The sequence below is a fragment of the Drosophila miranda genome, chromosome XR, assembly GCF_003369915.1.
Source record: "Drosophila miranda strain MSH22 chromosome XR, D.miranda_PacBio2.1, whole genome shotgun sequence".
In the NCBI taxonomy this organism is placed as follows: domain Eukaryota; kingdom Metazoa; phylum Arthropoda; class Insecta; order Diptera; family Drosophilidae; genus Drosophila; species Drosophila miranda.
Window position 1 is genome coordinate 43074445 of NC_046674.1, and position 23956 is coordinate 43098400.

At 44.1% G+C, this 23956-nt stretch overlaps 1 protein-coding gene across 2 annotated transcripts in view; it reads right to left on the reverse strand.

The window, feature by feature from the left end:
- LOC117186162 (DNA-directed RNA polymerase III subunit RPC1) overlaps positions 1-23956 on the reverse strand; it is a 77431-nt gene that overhangs the window by 32598 nt on the left and 20877 nt on the right. For both annotated transcript variants that reach the window (XM_033386385.1, XM_033386386.1), the window contains exons 4-5: positions 12750-13167; positions 12252-12687 (exon numbers count right to left, since the gene is read on the reverse strand). In XM_033386385.1, the coding sequence (XP_033242276.1) occupies positions 12252-12687; positions 12750-13167 (854 nt within the window). The remainder of the gene's footprint in view (positions 1-12251; positions 12688-12749; positions 13168-23956) is intronic.

Below are 23956 nucleotides of genomic sequence, written 5' to 3' on the forward strand. Positions count from 1 at the left end.
GCCACCGTGACAGACTGCTGCAAATCTCTTCACGAGATGGCTCAGCAATTTGCTGTTAGCCTGATATGGGTCCCGGCCCACCGGGAAATTGAGGGCAACTGTATAGCGGACGAGCTGGCCAGATCTGGTACTACAAAAGAGCAGTACAAGCAACTAACAGACGATATGTGGCAAAAAGTACCACGTTGTCGCATAACATGGCCGACCATAGATAAGAAGCGCACCTCTGAGCTCTGCAAACTAGACAGGAAAAGGTGCAGCGTAGTTATACGTTCCCTTACAGGACATTGGCTAATAGGCACCCACGCTAACAGGCTGGGCGAGGAAGACACAGTGGAACACCTTTTCTGCTCCTGCCCAGCTCTCAGCAAAAGAAGGCTACAACTCTTGGGCTTGGCCTTTCTAAACGACATTTCGGAGATGTCCAAACTATGTCCCAGGAAGATCGCGAACTTTGTGAGAGCATCTGGATGGGATAATTGCGGACAGGAAGTCTCACAACGCAGGAAGGGCTTTCCTAAGCGGTAACCTAAGCTCACAACGGGTCAAAACCGGCCTAAGTGTGACAGGCTCCGAGCGAGCCCGGCAGCCGCCTCAACCTAACCTAACCTAAGCTTGAGTCGTGCATCCATGTACTCTCTGACCCAAACGCTTAGTTTTCTTGAATTTCTTGCATTTCAATAATGTGGAATCAGTTTTTTTTTTTCCATAATTTTTGAGGATATTGTAGGCTTGGTGGGCTATATCGCTCACTTCGGCCATTCGCTAAAAAAGCATACCAGCTCGATTACCAGTCATCTTTTTTAATAGGTATACAATATTAAGAGTACATATAATGTTCCATTCCATAATACCGCCGGCCTTTCATTTTTAGTCAAATTTTGAGTTTCCTCCTCTGAACCGATGATTTGTTGAATCACTCGTTTAATTTGGAAGACAAGAAATATCTGCAGGAGAGTTTTGAAAGTGGTGAGGTGCGGCAATAGCTGTACTTCAATAAATATTCCGGCAGGGTCCGGTTTTTTACTTACTTTTGCGGATTACGTTTTCATCCAATACGTTTAGTTTTTTTTAACCGGCTCCCGGTTTAACATATTTTTGTCATCGTTTTTGACAAAAAAAAAAAACAGCTGACAGGCTGCTTTGCCTGCTTTTATTTTCTCAATTGCTTGTTTTGAACCAAAACGACGGCAGAAAGTGGGCGATTTCAGAAAATCAAAATATCTTAGATGCAACACCTGTATATTTAACATGTCTGACGAGCTGTGAGTAACAGCATGCATTTTGAAAATTTAACTTTTAATGGTCAAAAAAGCCGTCAGCCTTCGGGTGCTACAGGGGGATAAACGGATGGCGGGTTGGCTCGTTCAACTGTAAGCTCGGAATGAGGCGCAGCAACTCAGGTTAGGAATACCCGGTGCGGCTTGCGTCCCACACCCCTAGGATACACAGGGTTGCGAGCGAACCGTCACCCGCCGTAACTGTACACTTCGGTGAAAATGCGACTATACTCTCCCCGTGAGGGCGACTGGGAACAGGTCCTGGCACGGTCATGTCTCTGCCGGGATGCTGGCGAATGGTAGTCGGGCGGAGAGAAGAAAACTCTCAGTGAAATTACCCCAATCCAAGGTGACACTGGTATATGCCGAGGGATACATGGCCGAGGGGGTGCTCAGTCGATAATATGCGGACTCTGGATAGCTGCCGACCTCCAGATTAAATCAGGCTTCCCGGGGCAAGCGGGATATGCCTCGGGTGACCAACCCCTTCCCGCCTACTCGTGATAACAAAATGTCAACTACCAAAAATATTGTTCGGAGCAGAACCCAGCCGATTAGCTGCTTGCCAAATAGCACCTAATTCTTGGCCCTCAGCCGCTTATTTTGTTTGTTACTTATGTCTATGTCACTCATTTGTTTGTTAAAGCTCTGCGCTTGCTTGCCCTGCTAAACGCTCTCTGCCAGCTCGCTCTTCGCTATCTCCGCTTTGCGTCTGCCTACCGACGTCGGCCGAGCGAAGCTGCGCTTAGCGATCGGAGCGGCAATGTAAAGGGCAGGCAAGCCACACTTGCAATTTGGATGTCACGCATTAAAGAACATATCGTAATTTTATTTCTGCGCCGAGTTTTATTTAATTCGAAATAATTAGTCGGCCGATTGGGGATAAAAAACATTATCTCCACATAAAATTTGGTGACCCCGACGTGATCTCTGAGTTGCAGTGTCAATTAATAATCATTCGCGATCGACATTCGTTAGCCCTAGCAAATCTTCGGCGGTTAAGCACAATTCGGTGCTAAAACACACTTACATACACCTACATACACGCATTGCTGGCTATTAATTTCTCTGTCGCGACAATTCGGTCAGTGCAGTGCGGTAGGCAGTGCAGCGAACTCACTAATACACACAAGCGGAGTACAAAGCGGAATCGGACAGCTCGCACAGCCGCACAGCTAAAGGCATTAGCTGTAATCCCTTTGCTTTCGGTTCCCACGTTTATACGTATACAGGGTGTCTTTTTCGGTCGTGCTGAGAGACTCTTTTAAAACCTCAACATGGCAGCACCTGAGCCTACCAATGTCGCGAACGCAGCAATGCCGAGTGATGTAGATTTCTACAAGCACAAGGCCGAGTCCATCGCGCGCCAACTAAAGGCCATGGATCGCTTTCTTACCAAGGAAGAGCTTGCCGAGTTAGATGAGGCAGAACTTCAAGCTCGCTTAGAGCAAATCGAGCGAATGAATGCGGATTTCGATGCCGCTCAAACGAGCCTTGAAAGGCTGGATTTCCTGCAGTTAGCCCATGATGCCCGGCTGGACTTTTCGAATGTTTATGTCAAGGTTAGGTCCAGGCTGTCGCGGGAGTTGATGGCTGCTCGCACGGTAAATGTTGCCAATTCAACGGCTCGGCATACTCTCGAGGGGAATTCGTCGTTGTTCGCCTATAATAGTATAGGCCGTTCTCGAATGCCCGAGTTGCAGCTTCCGCGATTCGGTGGGAACTACATGGATTGGCCAGAATTCCACTCGATGTTCTCGACAATGGTGCACAAAGACCATCGTATACCAATCATCGAAAAATTCCAATATCTTCGTGGATGTCTAGATGGTGCTGCGCTGGATACGATTCGTTCCTTGGAACTTTCTGAGGAGAATTACGACAAGGCGTTGAATTTACTAATGTTGCGATTCGATAATAAACTGTTACATTTTCAGGCACACGTCAAGGCTATTTTCGGGCTGCAAGGGGTGGAGAAGGGCTCGGCTATCGGCTTGCGCGCGCTCAGCGATAAAATCAATTCGCACTTGCGTGCACTTCAGACCTTGGCGACCCCGCAGGAGATTTCCGATGGGTTGCTGATCTTCATCATAGGCACGAAATTGGACCACAAGACCAAGGAGAAATGGGAAGAGAACTTGCCGACGTCAGGATTGCCTCGGTGGTCAAGCATGGCCTCATTCTTGGAAGCAAGATGTCGGATGCTGGAAAATTTGGGATCGGCTATGGTAACAATTCCTAGCCAGCAGGTGGGAGAAAGTAAACCTAGCACCCTAATCACCTCCATTAACGATCATAATAGCTCAACATGCAAGTATTGCAAATCCTCCGAGCACTACATATCCCGATGCCAGGCATTTATAGATCTCCCTGTTTTTTCTCGATACAAGGAGGTGAAGAAGCGCCATTTATGTCTAAACTGCCTCAACAAAGGCCATTCATTGCAACGCTGCAAGTCAGGGGCATGTAGAAATTGCCAAGCCAAGCATCACACACTGCTCCACATGCAGTCGGGCGCTGACGCTGAGTTGCCGTCGCCGAGCACGGAATCGACCCAGCATGATCCTGCAAGTGCCCTAGTAGCAAGCAAATATATTAGCCCTCCCCCCTCGAGTCAAAAATCTCTGCCTAGCCAAAACGTGCTGCTAGCTACTGCAATCGTATATGTCAGGGGCCGTTTTGGATCGCTTATTCCATGTCGTGCCATTTTAGATTCCGCTTCTCAGGTTAACTTTATAACATCGAGACTCGCCAATCAGCTGCAGTTAGATCCTCACCCGTCTCACGCTAAAATCGCCGGTATTGGAGAGTCAATTCTACCATCCAGCAAGGCTGTGGACATCGTCCTGCAATCTCAAGACGAAAGCTATCGCGGTTTCCTCTCTGCAATTATCACTGCCTCAATCACAGGAATGCAGCCTAACTTCGGCCTAGACGCAAAGGATTGGCCAATGCCAAATAACCTAAAACTAGCTGATCCTAATTTCGCCAAGCCCCAGCGTGTCGATCTGTTGATAGGTGCTGGTTTGTTTTTCGAATTAATGTGCGTTGGACAGATTCGACTGTCAGACCAATTGCCAACATTGCAGAAGACGAAACTTGGCTGGATAGTGTCAGGAAGTATTAAAAACTCTGAGAAAGCCCGTGCGGCGCTAGCAGCCGTTGAAGATCCCCCTGTCATCTCCGCTTGCGAGACTAATTTGTGCGATATTGTAAGGCGGTTTTGGGAAGTCGATGGAGATTATTCGCCCTCATCAATTTCGGAGGAAGATGTTCATTGCGAACAGCATTTCGTCACAAACTGCATTCGCCTAGAGTCCGGAGCTTACTCCGTGCGTTTGCCAACCAAATTCAGTCTAGAGGAATTAGGAGAATCGTATCAGCAGGCGCTACGTAGATTTCTCAATTTGGAGAGGAAGCTAGCAAAAAATGCACAGCTTAAGGCAAAATATATGGAGTTTCTTCAGGAGTATCGTGATTTAGGACACATGTCGCCAGCTTCGCGGCAGTCAGACCTCCCGCAGTACTTCTTGCCTCACCATTGCGTCCACAAGCAGGATAGTACAACCACCAAATTACGCGTAGTGTTCGATGGATCTGCCAAAACAGCGTCTGGAGTATCACTGAATGATGCGCTTATGGCTGGACCCACCATCCAACCTAAAATTCTGATAACTCTGCTTCGTTTCCGCTTTTTTAAAGTCGCCTTGTGTGGCGATATCTGCAAAATGTACCGCTGTGTACGCGTTTCCCATCCCGATACGCACGTGCAGTGCATCCTATGGCGCAATGACCCGAAGGAGGAGATTCAGGTGTTCAAGTTGGAGACTGTTACTTACGGAACCAAACCTGCCGCTTTCTTAGCAATTCGTGCTATGCATCAATTGGCAAATGATGAAGAGTTGCGTTTTCCGCTTGGCGCTGATGTTGTTCGAAGAGATTTCTATGTCGATGATCTCATATCTGGAGGGGACAGCATTGATTCTGTCATCAAAATTCGTCAGCAGGTAAAGGAGCTACTTTCGAAAGGATGTTTTCCCATACGTAAATGGTGTTCCAATGAACCCGCTGCTTTGGAAGGCGTATCGGAGGCGGATCGCGAAAAGTTCCTTACCTTTCATGACGGGACTGAAGTAACCAAGGCGCTTGGTCTAGTTTGGGATCCCACCACGGACAATCTTCTGTTTAGCTTCGCTCACGTCGGAACCGCTGCAGGCCCAATATCGAAGCGTTCGGTCCTGTCTACACTAGCTAGGTTCTACGATCCTCTAGGGCTCATCTCTCCCATCATCCCAAAAGCTAAAATATTTATGCAGTCGCTATGGAACGAAAGCCTAAAATTGAATTGGGACGAAAGCCTGCCCCAGGATCTACATACGACTTGGATTGAGCTGACTTCGCAGTTGTCGATGGTTAAAAACTTTAAGTTTCCACGTTACGTGCTTCGGCAGCAAGCCAGATTAGAAATGCACGCGTTTTGTGATGCGAGCCAAGCAGCATATGGCGCCTGTGTATACATGCGTTCGGAAGCTCTTGGCATTGTGCAAAGTCATCTCTTATGCTCTAAATCCAGAGTCGCGCCCTTGAAAAGTATGACTATCCCCAAGCTTGAGCTGTCCGCTGCCCTCGTATTAGCCGAACTAGTGTCCACCATAGTTAAGGGATTATCAGCTCCATGCCAAATACATTGCTGGTCGGATTCGTCCATAGCCCTTGCCTGGATTCGAGAATCACCATTGAATTTTAATATATTTGTTTCTAATCGAGTTCAGCGGATTCAGGAGCTCACCGCTGGAATGACTTGGCATCACGTGCCCACAAAGTTGAATCCTGCCGACATCATATCACGTGGAGCCACGCCCGCTGAACTAATGGATAGCAGCCTTTGGATCTCTGGACCACCATTCTTGCGTCTTGAGAGCTCAGAGTGGCCTGCAGGCTTGCAATTGCCGACCGATGTACCAGAACGTCGTCATGCAGCATTGGTTGTTTCAAACGAAAGGGATGTATCGTACGATTGCAAATTTCAAAACTCATTCGGATCCATGCAGCGCGTCTTTGCTTACATATATCGATTCTACATTCTCAAGGACAAAGGCATAGCGCGGTCGAAGGGTCAACTTACCGTAATCGACATCAAAAATGGTACGCATTTGCTCATAAGGGCAATACAGCAGCAACAATTTTCGGAAGAGATAAGGGCCCTCGCCAGCAAACAGGCCCTACCCCCAAAAAGCACGATGGCCTCACTGAATCCATTTCTGGATAGCTTTGGATTGCTGCGTGTTGGAGGCCGCCTCCAAAATGCCGAATTGGACTACGACGCGAAGCACCCGATCCTGCTTCCTAAGGGACATCCTGTCACTGTCTCTATTATTATCTTCTTTCACGAAAGGTTTCTCCACGCAGGAGCTCAAGGATTGCTCGGACTGCTTCGGCAAAAATTCTGGCCTATTGGCGGACGCAAATATGTTGCGGGAATCATTCGCAAATGTGTTAGATGCTTTCGTTTGAAGCCAGTGCTGAGGGAACATATCATGGGAAACTTGCCTGCGGATCGCGTAAGGACTAATCCAGCATTCCACACAACGGGCGTTGATTTTTGCGGACCCTTTTATCACAAGTCGGAAGTCAGAAGCAGGCCTCCTATCAAATGTTACATCGCTGTCTTCGTATGCTTTAGCACCAAAGCAACTCATTTGGAAATCGTTCGGGATCTATCTACAGAATCCTTTCTGGCAGCATTAAGGCGTTTTATAAGTCTACGTCCCAAACCTCGAATCATCTGGTCAGACAACGCTACAAATTTTGTAGGAGCAAAAAATGAGCTTTTGGAGCTTCGGCAAATGTTCCTCAGCGATCCTCATACGTCGGCTGTGTCACATCTCTGCGTTTCTAGTGGAATCGACTGGAAATTCATCCCCCCTCGCTCACCTCATTTTGGGGGTTTGTGGGAGGCGGCTGTTAAAGCAGCTAAATATCATTTTCATCGCATCGTCGGGACCTACATTTTTACTCTTGATGAAATTCAGACCTTGGCTTGTGAAATCTCTGCTTTGTTAAATTCCCGTCCGCTTTATGCAATTACAGAAAGTCCCGATGATCTAGATGTGCTCACGCCAAACCACTTTCTCAATGGAGCCCCGAAAGCTGCATTCGACGAGCCAGATGTGGCGCATCTCCGGGTCAACCTACTTAGTCGATGGCAGCGGCTGTGTCAAATGAAGCAGGCGTTTTGGAGAAAATGGAGCACGGCGTATCTTTCGATTCTTCAGGAGCGGAGCAAGTGGCGGTCATCGTCTCCAAACATCAAGCTAGGAGCGCTCGTCATGATCAAGGAGGAAACGCTGCCACCATTAAGGTGGCCGCTTGGCCGCATTGAGAGCGTCATCCCAGGAAAAGATGGAACCATCAGAGTAGCCGTCATCCGCACTCAAAAAGGCCTTTTCAAGAGGGCCGTTGGAAAAATAGCGGTTCTGCCCCTTCAGGATGGATCTGTTGAAAGCCTTTGCCTTCCAACGGGGGGTGAATGTTCGGAGCAGAACCCAGCCGATTAGCTGCTTGCCAAATAGCACCTAATTCTTGGCCCTCAGCCGCTTATTTTGTTTGTTACTTATGTCTATGTCACTCATTTGTTTGTTAAAGCTCTGCGCTTGCTTGCCCTGCTAAACGCTCTCTGCCAGCTCGCTCTTCGCTATCTCCGCTTTGCGTCTGCCTACCGACGTCGGCCGAGCGAAGCTGCGCTTAGCGATCGGAGCGGCAATGTAAAGGGCAGGCAAGCCACACTTGCAATTTGGATGTCACGCATTAAAGAACATATCGTAATTTTATTTCTGCGCCGAGTTTTATTTAATTCGAAATAATTAGTCGGCCGATTGGGGATAAAAAACATTATCTCCACAAATATCAAAGCAAAAAACACCGCAAAGAAGCTCGGTACTGCTTTTAAAGTACCGGAGGGACAAGACCATCCCTCTACATCAACGCCTAGGAAACCAGGTCCAACGAAGACGGGGAAAGAGACTCAGTCGGTCCACCGTCTTGAAGCAGCAGCCGCAGCGAGGGGGGGGCGGGGGGGCCCGAAAAGCCAATCGTGTCCTTCCAAGTTGGGTGACTCCAAGGGCGAATTGGGTACCGGGGTGGCTGCTAAGCAGAGCGAAATCGCGACTGGTAAGCGCTCCGGGACCGAAGAACCCAAGGAAGCCCCGACAGGTGGCGTCTCTGCTCCACGGGGAGGAAAGTCGTCGTACCAGGACAGGAGACGAGCGGCTTTCATCCTGGCCAATTAGGACCCTAACTACATGACACATTTCCAGCCAGCCAAAGCCGGAAAGGGCGCAGCCAATATTTCAGACCCATTAGTCTATCGTTTTTCCTTCTGAAGGCGATGGAACGGCTCCTGGGGCTGCATCTCACGGCGTATATTCCGCCTAGTCTGATCTCAGACTCCCAGCATGCCTATCGGAAGTGCAGATCCACCGAAACGGCCGTACACTCGATCACATCGATCATCGAAGCGTCCCTTAACTTTAAGGAGTACACCTTGATAGCCTTCCTCGACATAGAAGGCGCCTTTAATTATATCCTTCCGACCGCCATCACGGGCGCACTGTCGGATCTGGGGACGGTGAGCCTGATCGATCTGAGATGAGACTCACGTTGTGTCAGTGCATGACAAGTACTCTCACGAAATGGGCAGATGGGCACACAAATGCGGGCTAGGAGTTAAGCCGTCTAAAACGGAACTTGTGCTTTTCACTAGGTACAAAGTTCCGGCACTGACACCCCCAAAACTCTGTGGGGAGGCACTAGCTTTTAGCAACAATGCCAAGTATCTTGGCCTAATCCTCGACAGAAAGCTCGATTTGAAACTGAGCATAGAGGATAGAGTAAAGAAGGCCACAGTGGCCCTCTATGCATACACGAAAGCAATCGGATTAAAATGGGGAAGGACCCCGTACATAGTTCGGTGGCTATACACCGCCATCATACGACCAATTATGCTCTATGGAGTGGTAGTATGGTGGCCAGCCCTAGACAAAAGAAATTGTCTCAACAGACACAGTAGAGTTCAACGCATGGCAGAGCTATGCATAACAGGCGGGCTACGCACTAATCCATGGGAAGCCCTGGATACCGCGCTGAGACTCCTCCCTGTAGATCTCATGGGTAAGAAGGTGGCAACACCTTCTGCCCTTAGAATGAGAGAAGCCAAACTGTGAACAGCATTCGTGGTTAGGCACTCGGGAATCCTGATGAGACTCCCGCAATTACCAGAGAGGACAGATTAGTGTATCCCTAGTGATCACCTCTCGACGCCTTTTCAGGTATCACCTAGGGAGGACTGGGAGATGGGCGAACCAGGACCTGTAAATGCGGTCCACTTCTACAGTGATGGCTCAAAGTTAGACGGCAGCGTGGGAGGCAGCGAGCTGAACATCAGTCATTGCTTCAGGCTCCCTCCAACCTCCAAGCGGAGGTTGTAGCCATCAAGGAGGCCATTTCTATCGTCTCAAAACTACTTCTAGATACGCACTTAGTGTGCGTCTTCTCGGACAGCCATACAGCTCTTAAAGCTCTAGGCTCAATATCGTCGAACTCAGCGACTGTAAATGACTGCCGCAGGTCTCTGCACGAGATCGCAGAGCGACGAGGAAGAGGAGGAATCAGTCCTCACTTATTCTGCCACTGCCCGGCCATTGGAAATCGTCGTCTTCGTATTCTCGAGGCCGCTTTCCTCACGGACATTTCGGACCTGTCCGAAATCAAACCAGGGACCTTGTCCAAATTCATTGTCCAAGCCTCCGGATGGGACTGCCCTTAACCTGCAGTAGTCTACTCTCACGTTTTAGGCAAAGAGAAGGGGCAGATGCCCATGCGGCGACACAATGGACCTCTTATAGGTCTAAGTGAGCTAGGGGGGCGGGGGTTTTTATCTCCCCCTCCCAGCTACCGCATTAACCTAATCCCAACCATGGTCAACAAATTAGTTTGTTGGAAAAAAATTTTGCATTAAATGTGATTGTCCTTACCCCGCTGTTCTGATACGCGTATGGTACGAGCACAGTTTTTGCTGTTACCCGCACATTTGTGCTGTTATGCGCAAACATTTATTTCTTGCCAACGTTCCGATAACCAAATCGGACTGCCTCACCAAAACGAGCCAAATTTGAGGTTGGGTTAAGTAAAAATTAATTATAAAGAATGCATAAGTTAAATTACCCTGATATGGGTGTCAAGATTTTTTAATGCAGCAAAAATAACGAGGGGGACGGTTGTGAGTTGCTGCGGACACCGCAACTCTACGGTTATACCCGATACTAAGTCAGTATGGCTCTCCTCCGGCAGACGCCGCTAATATTAAACGACACGACAAAGAGTGCGTGCGAGAGAGACAGAAAATCAGTCTGAGCGTGACGTCGGGGGCTGCGTAGCCACTGCAAATTGATTTGTTCCTATTGGCTATAAAAATGATCTGATCTGATCCAGATTCAGCAATCAGATAGATATGGTCATTATCTATGATTCTGCGTTTTTAGTTTTCTCGAACGTGCAATATTGTGGATGCAACAGATTTTCGTCCTTTGTGGGGGCGGAAGGGGGTGGGGCGAAATTTTGAGATACACGTTTTATAGTAAGATCTAACAGGAGTGCGGATACCAAATTTGGTTACTCTAGCCTTAATAGTCTCTGAGATTTTTGAATATCCCCAGATTTTCGTCCTTTGCGGGGGCGGAAGGGGGTGTGGCGAAATTTTGAAACAAACTCGTCTCGGTCCGATATATTAGGAGTGTGGATACCAAATTTGGTTGCTCTAGCTTTTGTAGTCTCTGAGATCTTGGCGCTAATGTTTTACTCTAAGCAAAGCCGCCTATGCTACGTGTGTGTTAGAGAGAGACAGGGCGAGAAAAAATGAAATTGTTTTCTTGATGCTGGCTATAATAATAATACGATCCAATTCAGATTCCGCAGTCTTAAAGATATGGTCATTCTCTACAATTCTACGTTTTTGGTTTTCTCATCTTTAAAATTGTGGATGCCACAGATTTTCGTCCTTTGTGGGGGCGGAAGTGGGCGGGGCGAAGTTTTGAAATATTTTTGTAGCAGTGACATATCACAGAAGTCTGGATCCAAAACATCGTTGCTCTCGCTCTTATAGTCTTTGAGCACTAGGCGCTGAAGGGGACGGACAGACGGACAGACGGACGGACGGACAGACAGACAGGGCTCAATCGACTCGGCTATTGATGCTGATCAAGAATATATATACTTTATGGGGTCGGAAACGATTCCTTCTGGACGTTACACACATCCACTTTTACCACAAATCTAATATACCCCAATACTCATTTTGAGTATCGGGTATAAAAAGTCGTTTTGTTTTCATTTCGTCGAGGAAAATTTTTTGAAAAGTAAGAAATTGTGCTGATTGTGAAAACGAGAGCCCTAATTTATGTGATTTCAAAAGTAAATCGGAATACTTTTCTAAAAGTGAAAAACGAAGCCTGGCTGATTGAACAAACACTGAACTCGGCTGTCGACTGCCAACAATTGAAGGTAGTGAGTGATCATATTCACTTTGCCAAAAAAGTTTTTTTTACCAGATAATACTTGGAAAAGGAGTCGCTAGAAACTCTGGCGGCAAGACCACGCTTTTTTGGTGTTCAAAATAGTGCTGAACAAATCACTAGGTTGAGCTGTTCAGCTGTAGTACCAGAGCATATGAAACTATCAGTAAAATGGCCACAGGTTATTGAACAAAACGGGACAGCAAAAAAAGTCGATGGCATAAAAATCGGCAATATAAACCTTACTTATTTGGTTTCTGTGGACCCTTTTTAGATGTTCATTAACACTGTCAGAGACGTCTATATCGACATACAAATGACCTCGGAACCTTCAACCTTGTCTTTCGTTCTTGGGAAAAGAACACACTTTTGGGGAAAAACCATTTCCTTCTTTACTACTTACATGATATCCATCTTAAAATCGGCGCGAGCGTCAGTAAACTCGGAATTTTGCAAAAGCGATTCTAAGACGACCGGAATCTCGGCGGCCGGAAGAGCGTTTTGCACGCGATGTGGTATTTGGGCCCGTAGATTGTTGTATTGATGAATCAGATCGACTGGCTTGTTTCGAGTTTCCATTGAAACAGGGTCAAGTCCATCACCACCGTAGATGGTATCTACCATCTCGCTTACAGCGTTGCGAACAGTGCCATCGTAGTGCACAACCAGATCCTCAAGGCACTTGACCAAACGTCTCTGCAGATATCCTGTCTCCGCAGTCTTCACCGCCGTGTCAACCAAACCTTCGCGTCCGGCCATGGTATGAAAAAAAAATTCCGTGGGTGTTAGGCCAGAATAGAAGCTGTTCTGAACAAAGCCCCTAGCCGCGGGTATAGCAGCTGAAATCGGAAAAAGTCTGTTCAATTAATTTTATTGCTTGTTTTTACATGTGTCTACTTACAGTGCCTGTCAAAGTGGGGCAAAGCACGATTCTCGAAGCCGTTGGGAACTCGTTTACCACTAATAGCTTGCTGTCCTACGCAGGCGATCATTTGAGATATGTTGATGTTTGAGCCTTTAGAGCCACTCAGAGCCATTATAAGAGCGCTATTGGTGGGGTGCAGCTCGGCGAAACAAGTTTTAGCTGCTTGCTCGCGAATGCCTGAGAGCTCACGCAACATCACCGATTCCAAGGTCTCCTTGGGTGTACATCCAGGTTGGCACTGTAGTGTTCCCGACTTGAGATGTTCAATATAGTCATTGCACTTTGCGTAGCCGCGCTCCAACAATATCTCCTTGTGGTGTAGAAGTTTTTGGCTAGGCGTCACGTCACTTATGCCGAAGGAGAACCCAAGGTTCTGTATAAAGTAAGAGGTGATCTGCAAAATATTTAAGGTTTTATTTAAAACATGCGACATGGAAGGTTCTAAGATATCTCTAAATCAAATTTCAGGAGGAAGGAATGAATAAGGATGAAACAAGAATTTCGTTGAGTTTATTCTATAAGTAGCTTTTGCCATCTGTAGAATATCTTATTTTGTTAACTCTGCATTTTAATTTTGATTCTGCATCTTCTGAATAAGGCGATATGGTTCACATTCATTCTGTTATCTTAGGTATTTCATATATTGAATTAATATGTTCGATTTTTTTTCGAGTTGGGTCAATCTAATATATACATTTCTCGTGTCACAAATTTTGTTGCTGATCTCCTCCGAAATGTCTCGACCGATTATCGTGAAATTTTGTGTGCTTATCGGTTAAGTCTGCGCATCGGCCTACATCTATTTTTCATCCCGATCAGACCACTCTTTCGGGTACTTCCCAAACACCTATGTCCTTTTTTTTTGAGGTACCCGAAGGTGTGGTCTGATCGGGTCAAGATTAGGTATAAATAATTTTTTTACACGCCCCTATGTTTTGACAAAGTTTGATTCAGATTGATTAGTTTTAAGGCATAGCATCGTGGAAAGCGCACATCGCCATCTGGAACTGCAGCACCTGTAAAACCCAGAAAGTTGTTACTACGATTACCAAGGTAATTTCGACAATCTGAGCCAATAGCATTTAATGTAAATGTGGCGTCACGAAATTCAAAGAAAATGTTATTAAATTGAATACAACTTTTTCATACAAATATGAAATCCTAGTAGGTCGAAACAAAAATTTTGTTCTTGGGTTTGAATATTGTGTATGAAATCATTATTCGTTTCATCTCGGAAGCGAAAACATCTAAAAATAACTTATAGTCGAAAGCACATAAAATTTCCGCAGTTCAATAACAAACATTGCAACCCGAGAATTTAATATATTTGAGCAATGCCAATAAGACGCAGAGGGGCCAATTCGAGTTGACAAACGATCAAGTCTAGAACCATGCGAGATATAAGAGTACGAATTTCAGGTGAACAAATCCAAGAAAACAAAGCAGATGACAACAATTTCATTTAGCATTTACATAAAATTTATTTCTTCGACTAGCAAAGCAACGTGTTCCGGGTCACCTAGTATACAAATAAAATGTTTAGTAACATAGTTCTATTCCACGAAACAAAGCTACACATTTCAAGCTTAATCTTAAAGATACAGATAGCGAAAACTCTTTTCACCATGAGCAAAATTGTATTAATCTATCATTTTACTTAACCGAACTACAACATTCCATCATTACACTTTTAACTATTTGTTCTGTTTCGTGAGCACTCAAAATTGTAACAGCCACCGTGCAAATATGTGTGTATATCAGTGTGATCACGAAAATTCACCTTTTTTGTGTTTGAAATTTCGGAAGGGTTTTTCCAAATATATAAAATACGGGATTAATTCAATTTAACGATTAAATTATATTTTGTATCTACGAAGCGCGACGAATTCGCCATGAGCTAGAGAGATTCTTTATTGCGCTTCATCTTCGACCTTAACTATATTACACTAGATGTTAAGGTATTTCATATGCCATTGAATTTAACTGAAATGCATTTGAATAGTTGGCGTATCATACGCCCTGCAAATTAGCATAGGGCATGTCAGCAGGTGCCCGGTAGTCAAGGCGTTTCCATCGCTTTGTCTGGAGTTAGTGGTTCTAGCGGGCGCGTGTTTAGCACCACATCTTGACGTGAATTCGCGTGTTGCGTCCGCCTTTGCCTCCATCCTTCTCCTCAGTTTGTTGAAGTGGCGACTCGCTCCGACGAATTTTGTCGCGTTTTCGCATTTCATGCATTGCACACATGTTCGGCCACCAACGAACCCTTTGAATGCCAATAAAAAGGAGTAAGTCGTGATATCAGAGACAAATTGCACATCTTTCGACTCTGCACTCGAGGCTTAAAGCAGCGAATATACAACTTGATTGTCCCCGGTAGAACTCCTGAGAATTTCCTATAGAAATGCGCTGTCTAAGGAGACCCCGAAATGCTCGTGGGAAGGCATGATGGCTGGTAGCGAACATAAGTCTGCACAAACTGCGAGCGTTACGTACGTTTTCTACAATGTCAAATTTCCGTTGTTATTGACATTGTAGAAAACGTACTGCTGCGAGAGATAGATGGGTGTGGTTGCCGCGTGGTGGTGTATGCGGACGACGTTGCCATAGCATTCTCCGGTAAATTTCCGCAGACGTTGTGTGAGTGCATGACAAGTACTCTAATGAAGATGTCAAAATGTGCAGACAAATGCGGGCTAGGTGTCAACTCTTCTAAAACGGAACTTGTGATTTTCACTAAGAGGTACAAAATTTTGGTACTGACTCCCCCAAAACTCTGTGGGGAAGCGCTAGCCTTTGTACCAATGCCAAGTATCTTGGCCTTATCTTCGACAGAAAACTCGATTGGAAACTGAGTGTAGAGGATGGAGTAAAGAAGTTCACAGTGGCCCTCTATGCATACACGAAAGCAATCGGATTAAAATGGGGAAGGACCCCGTATATAGTTCGGTGGCTATACACCGCCATCATACGAGCAATCATGCCCTATGGAGTGGTAGTACGGTGGCCAGCCTTAGACAAAATAACTTGTCTCAACAAACTCAGTAGAGTTCAACGCTTGGCAGAGCTATGCATAACTCGCTCGCTACGCACTACCCCAGGTGAAGCCCTCGATATCGTGCTGGACCTCCTCCCCGTAGATTTCATGGGAAAGAAGGTGGCAACACTTTCCGCCCTCAGAATGAGAGAAGCCAAACTGTGGAAAGCGAGTGCGGTTGGGCACTTGGGAATCCTGCTGAGAGTCAGGGCGAGTCAGGACCACATCTATACTGATGGTTCAAACTAGACGGCCGCGTGGGCGTTGGCGTCTACTGTAACGAGCTAAACATCAGTTACTGCTTCAGGCTCTCGGATCATTGTAGTGTTTTCCAAGCAGAGGCTGAGGCAATAAAAGAGGTAATTTCTATATACCCCTATAATTTTTTGCATCAGACTTGCTACCTTTTTTATGGAGAGGAACTATAAACGATTCCTTCCAGATCGATGGGGAGCAGAAGAAGAATCAATGGAGAGTGAGAAGTGTTTAAGCAAGGGTCCACACAGTGCCTCGGCGCAATACCTGAGTACACAACCTGGAACCCCGTCTGGACCCGGTGAAAACACCGGCTTATCTAGTCGAAGATCATGAAGTAAAGAAAATTCATTTAACAAGGGACTGAAAATGCCGTTCGACCTCGGTAAACCGTATGGGTACGGATGACCAGAGTAGCTTTCCTCAGAATAGGTGGTTTGGAAAATTTGGGCAAAAAGATCGGCAATTGCCTGATCACTATTTGCCGAAGTATTACAAAATGATTGCGAGGATGGGTGTGCAGACATTCTACGATTACTGTTAACGAAGCAGTAAAACTGTTTAGGGTCCTGAAAAAAACGTATCCTGCATCGAGATAGGTAGTTCTTATAGCATTGTGCATTAAGAACTGAAAAGTTTGACCGAGCTGTTACATAGCGAGAGTGAGAAGTAGGAAAACAAACAGTTCCTGGCAAGTTGAAGTCCCCAAGAACTATCATATGATCTTTATCTGATAGCGAGGAAAAAACAGCGGTTCAAGCGGACAAGTGCTGCTCATAAAGATTTCCGAACAAGGAATATACGAGCAAGTAATGAATATAGTGAAAGCGGGAAAAATCAGTTTTACACACAGGTATTCCAGTGCGTGTTGAACCTAGACTGTGAAGTGTTCAGACGTGAAGTTAGAGTCCACTGCAATCAGAACTCCTCCTGCACGTCGAGACGAACGGTCCTTTCTAAAAGTTGTGTACCGACCTGCCAAAACCTCAGAACTAAGAATGTCCGGCTTTAACCAGGTTTCAGTAAACACAATAACGTGGGAAGCAAATGCAACACTATCCCGGAAAAGAATGCTGAGCTTACTACGTAAGCCTCTAACATTCTGATAGGTTACTCAGAGAAGTTAGTTTTTTGGAAGGGTGGAAACAGGACGGGAAGCTGAGGATGGCACATTGGGATGATTTGTAAGAGTTCTGGTGGGCCTTTTCTTCTTCTTAGCCTTCTTAGACTAAGTATCGGATATAAATTTAGTGTTGTGGTCGCAGCAGCAACTCACAACGTTTCCCCTCGTTTTTATAACATAACTTATAACGATTTCGGTCCCCGGTGTGAGATTACCATCTTAGCCTAATAGATTGCTTTCAATATACCTTTCACTCTTAGTAAATCGTAGAAAAATGCTTGGTATGATTTTAATGCACAATTTGATCAAGGGTGACGTAGATAGCCCTGACTTGTTGAGTCGCATAAACTTTACGATTTCTATTAGATCTTTCTTGTAATTAGTATTTTGTTGTATTTTGAATGCATATTAGCTGTTTTTTTAGATCAGGTATAATTTTCCTCGAATATTAGTCTAATATATATATTTCTTGCATGCACGCGACCGGTCCGGTAACGTAACGACATTTGGCGTCGAATTTTATTTAGTTTTTGTTATTATTATTGTTATTACTTTATCGAATCTTATGAAGTCTAGTGTAAGTCTAGGGCAAAGCGGGAGCGCAATAAAAGCTCGCTCTTGGCAAATTAGCCCCGCTTTCCCACCGTACGTAAGCTAGGATTAGAAGAAATTTTCAGAATACTTTGTTGGAAGTAAAAAAAAAGAGATACGATTGAGAAATATATAAACAAATATATCAAAATCTAACATACATATGTGCAACATAAATTGCCAAATTGACCGCGTCGTGTGTACAAAAGAACACTGAAAACAGACTGCAAATCACCGCGTTGGTCGTGCAATACCCTGTCTGCAGCTACGTATACCGCCAAGGGAGAGCCAATTAGTGGGATCATCCAGCGACAGAAGAGGAGAGTAGAACACCTTGAATTCCAATCTAATAAGTTGTTTGTGTTATTTGTTATTTTTGCAAAAATCTAAAGACGCAAAGATTTAAAAAATCCCAATTATTGTCCTGTGCTGAAACAATTGCACCTCGCTTTCAATTCTTAGCACATACGTATGACATAGTAGAGCTAGACTTGCATGCTGTAGTTAGAGTTGAGCATATATATTAATACATGTATACATACACCTAACCATCTTGAACGCAACACATATTACTCATTGTTAACTGCAATCGCTGTCACCCCTTCCCCTTTCTCGTTCTCGTTGTGTAAAATATATAGTTGGGTCAAAGTAAAGCACGCATACTAATACGCAGCTGCAGCGGTGAACTTTCGTTTCGCTCCTCACCGTTGCCAATCGCTGTTCTTTTCGTTTGGCGCGCTTGATCCAAGCCGAACACCAAGTGACGTGTTACCCTGTATTCGTCGGGTATATTCGTTCGGTGTCAGTAGGATCCAACTATTAATTGAGAAAAAAATCGTGTTTCGCCAATCAACACTAAATTTGGCCATCGATAGGTGCAAACCATTGCACGACCTCGTGCATTTTTTGACCTCGTTTGGGTACAACAACGAACCAGGTACGTGCTTGAGCTACGCGACGCGACACCCTACATTTGCCGGGTATATTGATTTTTGACCTCGTTTGGGTACAATTACCCATTATTTCATTGAGTGCCTCGGCATTGAATACGATTATTGGAAACGACCTTTCTCCTTCAGTTGCTTGTATTGAGAATCATTATGACCTCAAAAGCCCACAACAGAGCTCGAGTGCAGGCTTGAAACGCTAATGCGTAGCATTGAAACGGCACGCAAACCTCAGGAGGAAATCGAAGATATAGATACTGACGATGAATTTGGAGTCGAGTTGGATGAACTCTCAATTGTCACAAATGCAAAATTAATGTCTCTCATTTGCGCCTTGAAGACAGCTGATGAGACAAAAACCTGCAGTATCAGCTTATGGTGGCCCAACTGGTGCTAGACTTCCGAAGTTAGCACTGACGCAGTTCAGCGGAAACTTTTCGGACTTTAAAAACTTCATAGGTTTATTTGAGACTCTAGTTAACAGTGACGAAAGCATTCCAATTATCGAAAAGTTCAACCATTTGCTTTCGTGTCTCTCCGGTGAAGCGTTGGGAAATGTTAGGGCGTTCCAAGTAACCGAGAGCAACTATGAGAAAGCCATGGCTAGCTTGAAACGGGTCTACGATAACGATTGTCTGATATTCAAAAATCACATTGATGCCCTACTTATTTAGTCTTCCCAAAATGAACCAGCAATAAGCATCGTCGTCAAGGAATAGATACCACTTCATCCATATTTGGTTCATTGTTGTCGATAGGCGATGATAAAAAGATCTCGAATGCAATGATTATTCATCTCGTCTTGAGCAAATGGGAAGAACAGCTCTATTATGAGAAGCTGCCACTTTGGGCTGACTGCGAAAATTTGCTTAATCGCAGACATCAGCATCTTTCGGCCAAAAATTCGTACAAACCAAAGAATGAGCAGTAAGCTGTGCCAAGCAAGACGCATAATTGGAGCTCATTCGCGTGTTCTACTGCGAATACCAAAAACCAACAATGCAGCTACTGTAATGCGAAAGACCTTTTGCTGACAGAGTGCAGTCCATTTGGTCGGCTGGCAGCAATACAAAGGTTCGAATTCGCAAAAACTGCATCCCTATGCATCAATTGTCTGCAACAAAGGCACTCTGTAGTGCGATGCAAAGCTAAGAAGTGTGTGGCTGCTCACACCATACCTTATTGAATAGGTACACAGTGGCGAATAAAAGTCTGGCGTTACCTTCACCCCCCGAGAATTCTTCTCCTCCTCCCAATCAGAATCAACCTTCCACTTCGCATGCTCTCCTTGCGACAGCTATGGATAGAGTTATTCTGGCTAGTTCGATCGTAAGCGTCCGAACAAATAATGATGAATATGTTTTGGCCAGAGCTCTGCTTGACTCGGGGTCGCAAACTAATTTTATAACTGAGGACTTTGCACAGCGCTTACAGATCCGTAGGGAGGAGTCGTGTATCAACTTGCTTGGTACTGGTGAATCTAATTCACAAGTCAAGAAAAAGATACACACGGTGGTGAAGTCGCGAGTTACTGGTAGTGAGTTTTCGGTCGATTTCTGGATTTTAAAGTCCATTTCGGGGTATCACCCTGATCAAACACTTAACGTGAGAGAATGGAAAATCCCGAAGAACTTACCACTTGCAGACCCATATTTCTTCAAGCCACAGAAATATCTTTTATTTGTTGGGAAAATTAGAAAAGGTCCTTATTCTCCTCGACACTTAAAAAGGACACACTAAAAATGTACACTTAAGGAACTAATATTTACATCACAATCCAAAGAAAATGGTGAATTTGAGTTTTCACCAAATCTTCATTCAATTTTGCATAAATTTCAAAATGAAATAATAGCAATATTCTTTAAAGGAGATCAAGGAAAAAAATGTAATTGAAATAACTAAAATCAGGGACCGTAATCATTATAAGTTATATAATAAAAATTACTTGGACATATTTCAATTTTTTACGATTTTCTTCACAGATAATCATTATTTTTGAGTAATTTGATAAAACTTAGACCTAATCATATACATATAACATAACATATTAAAAATTAATATTTTAGACTAGTGCAATAGCACAGCCTTGCACAAGCAGCTCAAGCGCGACAACTTCGTTCGGTACATCGCAAAACTCAAACACCTGCTCGCTATTGAACGAGTTTTTGCAAACTATTAAGGTAGCTTCAGAAGACGAAACTGAGTATGGAGAGCGAGCAGACCTCATCAAGAAAGGATATGCCGAAATTGACGACTATACCCCAAAGCCAATTTGCTTGACTTCCAATATTATGGAGTATTGGGAGGAGCATCGATACCGTTTCCCTAACTTATACCAGCTGGCCAAAGTGGTGCACTCAGTTCCTGCGACTCAAGTTAGTGTTGAGAGATCATTTTCGGCACTCAAAATGATGCTCACTGATCAGAGATGCAACCTCGCGGACGAAACATTGTCGAAATTACTTTTTGTAAAATTAAATAATACTTATTAATTAAACGTATTTCCGACAACAAAACCAAAAATAAAAAAAAAATTTTAATGTATTTTCAAAAAGAAAATTTTAGCGCAGGGTGTAGCTTTGTTGGCCTTTGACAAGGATATGCAATAATATTGGCGAACATTCTAACACACAAGCCGTAAATTCCGGTTGAGTTTTATTTTAAGCAAAAAAAAATAAAAATCATATATAAACATTATTCTTGATCAAACAAAATAAAACTCAACTTTGTTGACGGCTTGCAGCCTAAAAACTTAAAATCAAGACTTTATAAAAAATTTAAAGAAGTTGGTTCTCCTACTTCTCACTCTCGCTATGTAACAGCTCGGTCAAACTTTTCAGTTCTTAATGCACAATGCTATAAGAACTACCTATCTCGATGCAGGATACGTTTTTCTCAGGACCCTAAACAGTTTTACTGCTTCGTAAACAGTAATCGTAGAACGTCCGCACACACATCCTGGTCATCCGTAGCCATACGGTTTACCGAGGTCGAACTGCATTTTAAATCCCTTGTTAAATGAATGTTCTTTACTTCATGATCTTCGCCTAGTTGATCCGGTGTTTTCACCGGGTCCAGACGGGGTTCCAGGTTGTGTACTCAGGTACTGCGCCGAGGCTCTGTGTGGACCCTTGCTTAAACTATTCACCCTGTCCATCGATTCTTGTTGCTTCCCCCCGATCTGGAAGGAATCGTTTATAATTCCTCTCCATAAAAAAGGTAGCAAGTCTGACGAAAAAAAATCATAGAGGTATATCAAAGTAATCTGCTATTCCCAAAATGTTTGAGAAGGTTTTAACTCCGCACTTGCAGCATCTCTGCAAGTCACTTATATCTCCAGCTCAGCATGGATTTCTAAGGCGGCGATCAACCACCACGAACTTGTTAGAGTTTACCTCTTTCATTATTAAAGGCTTTCAAGGTAATTTACAGGCGGATGTTATTCACACCGACTTTAGCATTCGACTCTGTAAACCATTCCCTTTTAGCGCATAAACTTGACCTTATAGGGTTTCCGCCCAACCTCCTGAGATGGATTTCTAGCTATCTTTGCCTCTGGTCTCAAAGAGTCCTCTTTAAAAACTCCCTCTCTTCACCAGTAAAGGTTTCTTCGGGAGTACCACAGGGCAGCCATCTAGGCACCTTACTCTCCACACTCTTTATTAATGACTTGCCTTCAGTATTAACATACTCTCGAGTACTTACATATGTATGCGGATGATGTTAAGCTCTGTGTCCAGTACAAGGACATTTCATTTCATTCTCGCTTCCGATCCGATCTCAATAACTTTCAGTCATGGTGTTGTGCAAACTTGTTACACCTTAATGCCTCGAAATGCCAAGTTATGACATTTCATCGTTCTAGCCCTTTGTTGGCTCCTTATACCCTATTTGGTGGTTCTCTTGAGAGAATTACCCTAGTGGATGATCTGGGTGTTATGTTAAACCCCAAGTTAAAGTTTTCCGAACATATTTCTACCATGGTAACTCTTTACTCTTTGCTCTGCAGGGCCTTAACTGGGATGTAGGTGTGAGACTCCCATCTTACTCTAGTAGACTGCTATTAGTAAACCTCCCATCCTTAGTTAACCGTAGAAAAATGCTTTGTGTGATTTTTATGCACAACTTCATCAGGGGTGACATAGACAGCCCTGATCTGTTGAACCGCGTAAACTTCACGATTCCTATTAGACTTACTAGAAATTTTATACCGCTGTTCCTTCCACGTTGTAGATCGAATTATTCCTTGCATGAACCGTTTAGGGTCTTATGCTCGGATTATAATTCCCTCTACCATATTATATCCACCACTAATTCTCTTCCTCTTTTTAAATTAATAATCCCTACACACCTTTCTAGTAATTAGTAATTTGTAGTGGTATTTGTATTTTGTATTTTGAATGCATGCCTAGTTCTCTTAGTAATTTTAGTGCTAATTTTCCTCCAATATTAGTCTAATAGCTATATTTCCTGCATGCTCGCGTAACAGCCTTCTACTGGTTTCAGACGGGCCACTTGACGGTGCAGTAATTGCATCGCCTCTTGCAAAATGCAGTCATTGCATGTCAACGTACAAATATAGCAGACTGGTAAATCTGAATTAGATCGGTTTATTATTTTAGTCAGAAGGAACAAATCAATTTGAAGCGTGTAAGCTTATCCACGTAGCGTGGCCACGCGCACATGTTCTATCTCTCTCTCACACACCTTTCGTGGTAGAATGTGTGCGCTCTCTGGCAAAAGGCGGCCATTCTGACTAAGTATCGGGTATAAATGTATATATGCAGCTACGGCCGCGACTCACAACGTTCCCCTTTGATTTTATAGAGGTAGTGCCTCTCTTTTTTACATAGCTTAAGTACTTGTGTCAATAAATAAATTCCTAATAAAATTACATACTACATTTTTTTATGTTATTTTCATATAATTAAAAAGAAATATTTTTGCAAATCGAAACACGATCTTTCCTTACCCCATTGCTAAGATTGGTAACACAAAATATAAATTAATTACTAATTTAAAAAAGTCTGAATTATATTGAATTAGTTATTAGTTACAAGAAAAAAATGAATCATTGGAAAAAAAATTAGTTTTGGTTGTAAGATGCTTTTCTATTTTAATTTAATTTGTTCTTCTGTTGGGTTAAAATTACCAGAAAAGCGTTACAACGGTGTGATTTAAAAAGAAAATGTAAAAAAAATTTTAAAAACTAATTGGTATTGACTTTTTTTCG